This window comes from Caretta caretta, chromosome 1 (genome assembly GCF_965140235.1).
Source record: "Caretta caretta isolate rCarCar2 chromosome 1, rCarCar1.hap1, whole genome shotgun sequence".
In the NCBI taxonomy this organism is placed as follows: domain Eukaryota; kingdom Metazoa; phylum Chordata; order Testudines; family Cheloniidae; genus Caretta; species Caretta caretta.
Genome location: NC_134206.1, coordinates 20,153,693 through 20,166,195, shown reverse-complemented (window position 1 = coordinate 20,166,195; position 12,503 = coordinate 20,153,693). Strand labels below are relative to the sequence as shown.

The 12,503-nt window shown below is 42.2% G+C and overlaps 1 protein-coding gene across 1 annotated transcript; it reads right to left on the bottom strand.

The window, feature by feature from the left end:
- Window positions 1–10,304: 10,304 nt before the first annotated feature.
- Window positions 10,305–11,790, bottom strand: LOC142070690 (zinc finger BED domain-containing protein 5-like). Its single transcript, XM_075124642.1, has 2 exons — window positions 11,136–11,790; window positions 10,305–10,909 (listed from the first exon to the last, which is right to left on the bottom strand). Exons 1-2 carry the CDS (start codon window positions 11,788–11,790, stop codon window positions 10,305–10,307), a joined length of 1,260 nt encoding a protein of 419 aa, XP_074980743.1.
- Between the last annotated feature and the right edge of the window lie 713 nt (window positions 11,791–12,503).

The following is a 12,503-nucleotide window of genomic DNA, read 5'->3' as shown; positions in this document are numbered from 1 at the left end:
AAACCAATTATTTGTCAGACTTAACCCACTTTCCTTGGTCATGAATTGTCCACAAAAAGACTGCATGGATCAACCCTGCATTGCATGGAATAATGAATCAGATGCTTTTAGAGCACTGTCTCCACTCCCTCTCCCTACGATGTTTGAGGTGAAATTTTGACCCTGCTGAAGTCAATGACAAACTCTCATTGACTTCACCCCTGGCCTCTTATAAATGTCCTGGGATCCACAGAAATCACATGAGTTTACATCAGCATGGGTGAGTGAAGTATCAGGCCCTCTAAGCTTTTCTCTGAACCATCCCTGAAAGTCAAAACATGACTATAGCCAATGCTCAGAAATTATAAATTTCAGTTTATCCATGGATTTACATAAGCAATAAGTGCAATGTTAGGAGGAAACAGCAGAGTCTAGTTAAAAACACACAGCAGGATTAACTGTGCCATAGAACCTATGCATTTCTCTGATGTTCTGCGTGTGTTTTTAAGCCTTTTAGATTTTAGCCTTCTCGTACTGAGACTCTGGTGGTAAGCCATTGTGTGTTGGTTTTGCAAGCATACCTAAATATGCTCGTCAGTGCAACCTGAGTTACACAAACACAAGACCTTGAATAATATGCCATTTACGAACTAATGTGTTTAGTTTGGATTAGAAACAAATTGGAAATGCTTGCAACAGTTCTTATAGTATTGTTACTCTATTTATGCACAGCCAAATAATCACATTTATTTTGCATTCATAATGTGTCTATTAGACAATTGTCTTCAAAGGATGGCTGCAATAGAAGTTCACTGCTATGCAATTTCTTTTCCTTAATTTCCATCCATTTAAACATAAATTAGAATCATTTTCTGACTATGTAGCTCCTGTGAGGATACTTCTAGACTTCAATTATACCAGCTAGTTATTTTGGTTTTGTAACTTTAAGATAAAACACAGGCATTTAATATCTTTGCAATCAAGCACATAAAAGCTTATCTGAAGCTCTTGCTAATTGGCCTCTGTTAATTCATATAAAAGCGCATTTGATAATAGCTTGCATAAAGGGAAGAGCATGAAAGAAGAAACAATGACTTCAACACTTAAGTACTAAATTGCTCCTCAGATGAAGGAGTATGAGCATGAAAGTGGAACAGGTTATATAGAGAGTGGGGCCAAGGAATTATGCCCCTCAAAAAATTATAGGTTGAGAAGGAGCCATGTAATAATGACTCTATGGGTGCCCTGATTGTTCAAAATACCTTTGAGTTTGCCCAATGGCTAGTACCCTGGTGATAAAAACAGCCTGAGTATGATGTTTGCCTCATGTCCAGGCCCTAATTCCCTTACTAGACATGACTATAAAGCTTCACTATGCCACATGTTGCGCAATGTTTCAATATTTATGTAGCATTTTACATTTAAAACACATAAAAAGAGAGCCGAGTCCCACCCTTATGCAGTTACCTTTTGAGGCTGGGATTTCCCATGTAATTTTGGTGCCTCAGCTTTCTGGGTGCCCAACCTGGGGCCTGACTTTTATAAATGTGCAATTCAGCCCTTTAGACACCCACATTTCAAAATGTAGGCTCCAGTTGCCTTACCTTAGTGATAGACCATTACAGGTATAACCAGGAATATCTGCCCATTATAAATAAATGAAGTAAATATGTGATCTCTAAACTGTTCTATGCAAAGATGTTTTCTAGACACATCTTACTCTGTCTTAAAGGTTAGACAAACTGCTGCTGACAGTTTCTCTATAATTAACAGGAAACCTGAAAACTTCACATATCCTTGAGATGACTCCTAAAACAAATTACTGTGTAACCTTTTCCCACGTATTGGAAAAAAAAATTAATAAAAGCAACACTATTACCATTGAAAACTAAATTACATGGATTTGTAAAGAGCAGTCAAAGATGAGAATGACCCACTGTCTTTAAATGGAACAGCATATAACATCAATTTATGATTTTTTTTCTAATGACTCACCAGCTGCACACAGGCTTTCAAATAAGTTTTAAATATAGCATTGCAGGTATCACACTTCAATCTGGCAATTAAAACCCCTCCAAATCTCATCCCTAGTCAAAAATGACTGCTGCCACATTTATACGCTGTAGGCATTAACGTTTCCCCTCCTGGAGTAGTTGCTTGCTCTGGTGTCCTGTCAGTTATGTGCAATTACACTGTATTCTCTCATTGGGTGAGTTGCCAATTTATGGCTCAGTCGCTGCGGGAGAGAGCAACCCGAGCACAATGCTCCTGCTGATGAACCTCTAGGAAGGAAACACAGACAAGGTTCAGTTATGCAGGTGTATCTTCTATTAGAGAACAGAGGTAGACTTACAAAAATGGTTTGGCAAAGTGAAAGGCGTTTTTGAAAGCAGTGGTTTTTTTGAAGAGGCACATGGGTTTTAAATGAGCGGTGGCTGTCCATGTCTACCCCTAAGTACTCCTCTCGTCCCTGTGCCCTGTCAGTGTGGGTAGCACTGAAACACCCTCCTCAGTTCTGTTGCTGCTGAGTGTGTATATTAGTGAGGTCGGCTGTGGGGACAAGATCGTCGGCTGGGGGAATGAGGGTCAGCCCTAGAGCCGCATCCAGCTGCCATTGGGCATGTGCCGTGGCCGAGCCCCACAGACTATGTGCTATTTGTTGCACAGGTACTAGCAGAGGGGCTGGCCAGTTGCTCTCGGTCCAAATACCAAAGTTAGACTCCACCTTGCTTCTCCCCCCAGATGATGCAGAGTAGAGTCCTATCCAGGATACAGAGTGGAGGTTTCTTTGGTTCTGCTCGCTTCTTAATCTGTTACTGATAGGAAGGGTGTGTCTGTACTGTGTCCTGCCTAGCACGTGATTCTTATTTATTGTAGTGTAGATGGGGTCATAGACTTAGAGGTATTTAGGTGCCCAATCCCCATTGAAATCAATGTGAGGTAGGGGCCTAAATACATTTGAGGGGGTGGGCCTAGGTCTCTCTCACAGTGATGGGCCAGTTGAACGTGTGTGCTCTAGCAGATCAGGCAGCATTCTCTGTGTTAGGAGTTCTAATTCTGATGAAGGCTCTAATTTGATCTATATGATCTTAACTAAATCACTTTGCTCTCAGTATTGCTCTTGCACAAGGACGAATCAGGAATAACTCCAGTTGAGATATGCTGGTAGAAAACTATGTATTTCTGAAAGATCAGAATCAGATGCTTTTTCTTTCAGAGTCTCAGTTTCTCCATCTGTAATTATATTTATCTAAGTCACGGTGGCATTTGTGAGGCATAAATAAGTGCAAAGTTGTATGAAAGCTAGTTTGTAGCAGAATCGGAAAGAGAATTCAGGACCTAATGTCTCTCACTCCTGTGCTTGGTTCCCTAGAGCATGCTGTCTCCAGGGGACACGTTAACGCACATTCATCAAAACATGCTGCAGTTTTGCAAATGTGAAAACAGGCAAATTTCAGCCCAGATTCTACAAATATTTAAACGCTCATCTGTTTAAAGTTAGGCATGGTGCTTGCAGGATGGGGGCTTACTCATAAAATGTTTTTAATATGAATATTTTTGTCAGATCTAGTTTTTGTAAATATCTCTTACAGGGAAAGTTTTGATAATGAAACAGATTTTCCTTTAAAAAAATCAAAAATGGCAAAAGAGCATGTGGTTTGACCCTGCACCCCGATTTAAAGCGGTAATTTTATGAAGGTTACCATCTTAATTGCTCTGCCGGTAAATGTCATTATTTTCAGAGTTATTTGTTTAATAACTCTCCTTTTTCTAGCCATGTCATTTCCTGGAAGGGCTCACTAGATTCATAGATATCAAGGTCAGAAGGGACCATCATGATCATCTAGTCTGACCTCCTGCACAATGCAGGCCACAGAATCTCACCCACCCACTCCTGCGATAAACCTCTCACCTATGTCTGAGTTATTGAAGTCCTCAAATCATGGTTTAAAGACTTCAAGGTGCAGAGAATCCTCCAGCTAGTGACCCATGCCCCATGCTACAGAGGAAGGCGAAAAACCCCCAGGGCCTCTTCCAATCTGCCCTGGAGGAAAATTCCTTCCCGACCCCAAATATGGCGATCAGCTGAACCCTGAGCATATGGGCAAGATTCACCAGCCAGATACTTAGGAAAGAATTCTCTGCAGTAACTCAGATCCCACCCCATCTAACATCCCATCACAGGCCATTGGGCCTATTTACCATGAATATTTAAAGATCAGTTAATTGCCAAAATCATGTTATCTCATCATAACATCTCCTCCATAAACTTATCGAGTTTAATCTTGAAGCCAGATAGGTCTTTTGCCCCCACTGCTTCCCTTGGAAGGCTATTCCAGAACTTCACTCCTCTGATGGTTAGAAACCTTTGTCTAATTTCAAGTCTAAATTTTCCGATGGCCAGTTTATATCCATTTGTTCTTGTGGCCACATTGGTATGAGCTTAATTAATTCCTCTCCCTCTCCGGTATTTATCCCTCTGATATATTTATAGAGAGCAATCATATCTCCCCTCAGCCTTCTTTTGGTTAGGCTAAACAAGCCAAGCTCCTTAAGTCTCCTTTCATAAGACAGGTTTTCCATTCTTCAGCTCATCCTAGTAGCCCTTCTCTGTACCTGTTCCAGTTCACTAGCACATTTCTATGGCATAGAGCAGTCATGTTAATTTTCTTTCCCTGAACATAACTATGTTTTGTCTAAGCACACAATAGTTTTTTAACTATGCTAGGTAGGGTTTATTTACATTATTGAATGACTAATGACTTTAGGAATAACATTTCAGATTTCCATTTCCCTTAATGGGGTTACAGAAGGAGCGCAAACCCGTGAAGATTTGCTGTGTAATTTCATTGCTACAGCAGCTTCTTTATTTTCAGGAAGGAAAATACCATAAAACACCCTGACTTTTGAACATGTGTCCTCTCCTTCAGAAATCTTGAGTGGTTGCCATTAAAATTGTGTGTTGGAAGAATGTGATTGGAGAGCCAATGATCAGCCGTTTATTTGAAGTCTGAATAATTCAGGTGTGTGTATGTCTATGTGTAGTGTTAATAGGACTTGACAGTCGTATCAAGGGGAGAATATTCATCATGGAGATTTCTGTTTCAAATGTTGTGTGTTAATTTTACAGCTTTAGAATAAGTTGCTAATGGTATTGTCTTGACTCAGGCCCAGAGTGGGTCAGATTGTGCCCCCTTCTCTCTGGGCTGCCCCATTGGATATGCATTCCACAGACTTTCTCAATGCATCTAAATCCTGATTTAGCAATACTTGCTAGTTCAGTATGGGGCTTGCCTTGGGAGTGGACTGCAAATACCACCAAATTTTATGGGGCCAAATTCTGCAGTGCTCAGCTGAACGTGACTCCCTTTGAAGAAATGGAGTGTACTCTCTCATGAGGCCACTAATCTCCATTTTAATGACACCTAAATTAGGACTTGAACATAGGCTGCATATGGTGAAAGATTAGTGCGTCACCTAACTCGGTGTGAATTCTTCTTTTATGAAATATTTGCCAGAAACCCAGATAAAACACCATTTATTCCTTTTTATCATAAAGAAGTGACTTTGTCCTTACCCATAACTATTTCACATTTGGGGACAATGTATACCTTCAGATCAGCGGCACTGCTATGGGTACCCGCATGGCCCCACAGTATGCCAACATTTTTATGGCTGATTTAGAACAACGCTTCCTCAGCTCTCGTCCCCTAAAGCCCCTACTCTACTTGCGCTATATTGATGACATCTTCATCATCTGGACCCATGGAAAAGAAGCCCTTGAGGAATTCCACCATGATTTCAACAATTTCCATCCCACCACCAACCTCAGCCTGGTCCAGTCCACACAAGAGATCCACTTCCTGGACACTACAGTGCTAATAAACAATGGTCACATAAACACCACCCTATACCGGAAACCTACTGACCGCTATTCCTACCTGCATGCCTCCAGCTTTCACCCTGACCACACCACACGATCCATCGTCTACAGCCAAGCTCTGCGATACAACCGCATTTGCTCCAACCCCTCAGACAGAGACAAACACCTACAAGATCTCTGTCAAGCTTTCTTACAACTACAATACCCACCTGCAGAAGTAAAGAAACAGATTGATAGAGCCAGAAGAGTACCCAGAAGTTACCTACTACAGGACAGGCCTAACAAAGAAAATAACAGAACGCCACTAGCCGTCACCTTCAGCCCCCAACTAAAACCCCTCCAACGCATTATTAAGGATCTACAACCTATCCTAAAGGATGACCCAACACTCTCACAAATCTTGGGAGACAGGCCAGTCCTTGCCTACAGACAGCCCCGCAACCTGAAGCAAATACTCACCAACAACCACATACCACACAACAGAACCACTAACCCAGGAACTTATCCTTGCAACAAAGCCCGTTGCCAATTGTGCCCACATATCTATTCAGGGGACACCATCACAGGGCCTAATAACATCAGCCACACTATCAGAGGCTCGTTCACCTGCACATCCACCAATGTGATATATGCCATCATGTGCCAGCAATGCCCCTCTGCCATGTACATTGGTCAAACTGGACAGTCTCTACGTAAAAGAATAAATGGACACAAATCAGATGTCAAGAATTATAACATTCATAAACCAGTCGGAGAACACTTCAATCTCTCTGGTCACGCAATCACAGACATGAAGGTCGCTATCTTAAAACAAAAAAACTTCAAATCCAGACTCCAGCGAGAAACTGCTGAATTGGAATTCATTTGCAAATTGGATACTATTAATTTAGGCTTAAATAGAGACTGGGAGTGGCTAAGTCATTATGCAAGGTAGCCTATTTCCTCTTGTTTTTTCCTCCCCCCCCCAGATGTTCTGGTTTAACTTGGATTTAAACTTGGAGAGTGGTCAGTTTGGATGAGCTATTACCAGCAGGAGAGTGAGTTTGTGTGTGTATGGGGGTGGGGGGAATGTGAGAAAACCTGGATTTGTGCTGGAAATGGCTCACCTTAATTATCATGCACATTGTAGGGAGAATGGTCACTTTGGATGAGCTATTATCAGCAGGATAGTGAGTTTGTGTGTGTGGTTTTTGGGAGGGGGGTGAGGGGGTGAGAGAACCTGGATTTGTGCAGGAAATGGCCCAACTTGATTATCATGCACATTGTGAAGAGAGTTGTCACTTTGGATGAGCTATCACCAGCAGGAGAGTGAATTTGTGTGGGGGGGTGGAGGGTGAGAAAACCTGGATTTGTGCTGGAAATGGCCCAACCTGATGATCACTTTAGATAAGCTATTACCAGCAGGACAGTGGGGTGGGAGGAGGTATTGTTTCATATTCTCTGTGTATATATAAAGTCTGCTGCAGTTTCCACGGTATGCATCCGATGAAGTGAGCTGTAGCTCACGAAAGCTCATGCTCAAATAAATTGGTTGGTCTCTAAGGTGCCACAAGTACTCCTTTCCTTTTTGTGAATACAGACTAACACGGCTGTTACTCTGAAACTTCTTATCATAAGTTTCTTTAGTGGCAAAAGGAGACACCACAAACAAATCTAAAATGTGGTGTCCCCCACAGTAAAAAGGTGTAATGTCATGAGTATTTATTCTCACTAAATGAAAAACAGGCACACTCAGATGTTCTTCATAGTGATATTATTATGATATGATTAGAGCATAGTTATGATGCATTTTATGCAAGACAGGTCATGTAAGGTGTAATTGGAAAAGTTGCTGAATATGATTATTCATATTTCTGGAATGGCGAGCTGCGGCCAGTGGGAGCTGTGATCGGTCGCACCTGCCAATGCTGAAGGTAAACAAACCGTCCTGGCCCACCAGCGGATTTCCCTGAGGGGCCGGGTGCCAAAGGTTGCCGATCCCTGGTCTAGATAGCGGGTGGGATAGGGCCTATTCAGGGTAATGAGCCATTAGGGAAAATAATAAGTCTTAGGAGAAGCTTATCCTTCACCTGGTGAGCCTTCCTAAAAATGTTCCAGACAGCCTGTAAGTAATGGCTGCTATGACACAAGTTATGCAAGGGCCTGTGACCAGGCCACATGACTCTGGACTCCATCTTGGGATGTCAGTGTTTTTCCACAAACTGAGGTTTGGGGCATATGCTAAAGCTATATAAGGCAGGGAGTGACGTCATCTCTTGTTGTTCACTCCCCAGACAAGAGGACTCCTGGAAACACCTGAGGAACAAAGACTGAACTGGGAAAAGTGCTGGACCCAGACTAAAGGGATTTCTAGCCTGTGTATTAAAACCTGGGGATTCCAAGCTGCAAAGCAAATGTAGCTTGTGCCTTAAGAATCTGCAGCCTGCTTGTATCATCAGTCAGGATGAGAGATTAATTCAAATAGTATCTTTCTAGTGTGTTAAGCTTAGCCTGCGTTTTTGTTTATTTACTAGGTAATCTGCTTTGAACTGTTTGCTATCATGTATAATCACTTACACTCTATCTCTTTGTAATTAATAAACTTATTTTATGTTTTTATCTAAACCAGTGAGTTTGAGTGAAATGCATGGGAAATCATAGCTGAAGGGGCAAAGGCTGTTGCATATTCCTCTGCACACTGGGGAGGGGGGTGAAGGGGGTGGGGGGGAGGGAGGTGAACTCTCTGAGCTTTACATTGTACAGTTCCCTATGCAGCACAAGACAGTATAATTTTGGGTTTATGCTCCAGAAGCGATGCGTGCCTAGGGAGCTGAGAGTTACCTTGGCTGTGGCCTTTCTATTGTTGGTTCATGCCGTGGCTGATCGTTCCCCTCTATTCGACATTGGTGAGGCCTCATCTGGAGTACTGTGTCCAGTTTTGGGCCCCTCACTACAAGAAGGATGTGGATAAATTGGAGAGAGTCCAGCGAAGGGCAACAAAAATGATTAGGGGTCTAGAACACATGACTTATGAGGAGAGGCTGAGGGAGCTGGGATTGTTTAGCCTGCAGAAGAGAAGAATGAGGGGGGATTTGATAGCTGCTTTCAACTACCTGAAAGGGGGTTCCAAAGAGGATGGCTCTAGACTGTTCTCAATGGTAGCAGATGACAGAACGAGGAGTAATGGTCTCAAGTTGCAGTGGGGGTGGTTTAGATTGGATATTAGGAAAAACTTTTTCACTAAGAGGGTGGTGAAACACTGGAATGCGTTACCTAGGGAGGTGGTAGAATCTCCTTCCTTAGAAGTTTTTAAGGTCAGGCTTGACAAAGCCCTGGCTTGGATGATTTAACTGGGAATTGGTCCTGCTTTGAGCAGGGGGTTGGACTAGATGACCTTCAGGGGTCCCTTCCAACCCTGATATTCTATGATTCTATGGTCAGAGAGCCTGCATGTAACTGCAGCTGGATGTGTCCCCACCTGTGTGAAAGCTGGTGGAAGTGTAGGACCAGGAGCGCGTCTTCAGCTTGCCACAGCAGCACAGGGAGAGAGGGAGCCCAGGCTAGTGGGTCAGAGGGCTCAGTGGTACCCCAGTTCTAGGTGGCACCCCAGGGGGAACGTGTCCCCCACAGTAAAAAGGTGTAGTGTCATGAGCATTTATTCTCACTAAATGAAAAAGAGGTATGCTCAGATACCTTTGTGTATCAAACCCATTGTGTACATTTAGGTATAGAGAAAAGTATAGTGGAAAAATTGGACCGTGGACTTAGCCTTGTAGAAAGCATGAGAAGAGGAAGGGCACATAGAATGCAGAAGTCCACTGTAACTATCTATAAAAAGGAACTTTTTACTTAAGATCCTAAAAGAATACATTTCACTCACAAAGGACCTTGACAAATTGGAGAGGGTTTAGAGAGAAGCCATGAGAATGATTAAACTATTAGAAAACATTCCTTATTGTGATAGACTCAAAGAGGTCAATATATTTAGCTGAACAAAGAGAAAGTTAAGGGGTGACTAGATTACATTCTATAGCATCTACATGGGGAACAAATCTTCAGTCTAGCAGAGAAGGGTATAACACAATCCATGGCTGGAAGTTTGAAGCTGAACAAATTCAGACTGGAAATAAGGCATACATTTTTAATGGTGAGCATAATTAACCGCTGGAACAATTTACCCAGGGTTGTGGTGGATTCTCCAGCACTGACTATTTTAAAATCAGGGCTGGATGTTTTTCTAAAAGCTCTGCTGTAGGAATTATTTTGGGGGAAGTTCTGTGGTCTGTGTTATACAGGATGATCACAATTGTCCCTTCTGGCCTTCCTAAAGTCCTGGTTTAGGTTAAGCTAGAGCAGTGGTTCCCAAATTTTAACAGCCCGTGAACCCCTTTCACTAAATTGTGAAATCTCGTGAACCCCCTCCTAAAAATGAATATTTCCAGGGATTTAAGTTTAAATTTCCTCAGTGTGATGGATGCACTTGCTTTGCTCTGCATAGCTCTTGGAAGTCCGGAACCACTGGAGAAAGATAAAGTTTCAGGTCTGGTTCGGCATCAAGTCTGTTTCTGTATTTGGTTTTCAGATGTGCATACGAGGAAAATGCTTTCTCACATAAGTATGTTGTTGAAAATGGTAACAAAACTGCAGCAGCTATTTCTGCCAGAAGGGGACACTCGTTTCTTAAACTCAGCCAAAAGTTGATCAATGACAGATTTCTGAAACTCCCTTTCAGTTCGCAATCACAGGAGATCTCAATCAATTTCTCTTTTTCCTCAGTGTTCAATATCTGTGTTGAGCAAGTGGTATCATCAAAAGGGTTGCGAATCCAGTCATTATCGCCTGACATAGCTGGAAAGTGTTCCCTGAAAGTTGTGCAAAGTCCTTTTAGGTGTGCAGTTATATTGGTTGTAGTGCACTGATCCAACTGAAGTTTATGTTCTGCCAGGAAGTCATGAAGATTACTGAAACACTCCTTTTGATTGTTTGCCAAACAACTTTCCCAGAACTGCAACTTCTTTATCATGGATTCAACTTGCTCTTGAACATTGAACACTGTTATACTGAGGCCTTGAAGAGATAAATTTAGGTAATTAATTCTTGAGAAAATATCTGCTAAATCAGGTAGGCTCTGGAGCCAGACATTATTTTCCATACAGCTGGCAAGGTGGAAAGGGTGGCTGTTGAAAAAAACTAGGATTTCCATTCTTAGCTCAAACAAGCACACAAGGATTTTGCCCCGTGAGAGCCATCTAACTTCCGTATGGGTCAACAGACAATTAATTGTGTATACTACCCATTTCTTCACAAAGTACGTGAAATATTCTGGAATTTGTTGGCCATGATTTTATGAAATTCATCATTTTCACTGCATTGTCCAGCACTTCCTTCAGTCCCTCAGGCATGCGTTTTGTTGCAAGAGCTGGATGCTGCAATGAATCCAAGAGACTTTTGATGCAACCTTTTTTGTTCGAGCTACAAATCCAAGTATACTTCCCCATCATTGATGTGGCCCCATCAGTGCAAATGCCTAGGCAACAAGACCAATCTATTTCCTTTTCTTGAAAATATGCATTAGTCAGATTGAAGATATCTTCTACAATTGTACGTTCTTCCAATGGTCGGCAAAACAACAAGTCTTCTTGAACCAGACCTTCATTCACATAATGTACAAACAGTAACAAAATAGCTAGATTAGCTACATCAGTTGATGCATCCAACTGTATAGCATAATATGGACTGTTTTTCACTCTGTGTACAATTGTGGTCTCTACATTACTTGACATGACATTAATTCTTCGTGACAACGTATTATTGGACAAAGGTACCATGTCAATCCTTTTTGCAGCCTTTTCTCCGAGCATGCAATGAACTACGTCTTTTATACATGGACCAATCAAGCTTTCTGCTATGGTATGGGCTTCTGATGCTTTTGCTACTTGGTAGCTCATGCGGTATGATGCTTCAAGTGCATTTTCATTATCAGTACTTGCTTTGGATATAAAACTGGTAATGTCACTTCTCCTCTCAGCTAATTTTCGCTTGAAAAAATCAACAGGCTTGTCAAGTTATGCAGGATGCCTAGTTTCTAAATGGCGCCGAAGTAGAGAAGGTTTGAGGCTGCTGTTTGCTAGAACATCACCACAAATCACACACACACTGGTTTTGGATGTTCTTGATCACCAATGCATGTAAAGCCATATTTTATATAATCATTGTTGTTGCGGTTCAAATACAAGACAAAACAAGGCTTTAAGCAAGCAAGCAGGCTGGTCTGCCGATGGGCTGCTCCGCCTGTCAGCTTTTCACCCTCTCTTTTATTTCTCTCTCCCCCCGCGCATTACATTTTCCAACAGATAAAAGGAATACACTGGCTTTGTTTAACATTCTTATTTACCAATTTCTATCTACCGCATTCCTTGCTCGAGGGCCTTGAGCCCAGTCCTGGGAGGCTTCCCACGGTTCATGTCATCTGGGCGAGATTCCAAGGTTCATGCCCTTGAGAGGAGCCGTGTGTGCACTGCTCCTTCACAACACTCCGGGTGTGCCCTGAATGTTGCCAAGTGCATGAACCCTGCATGAATGCTACACATCGTCATATTTTCTTTTCTTTAAGTGACTTTCCAGGACCATCATGATCATTAGACTTAGATTTTCTACAGTG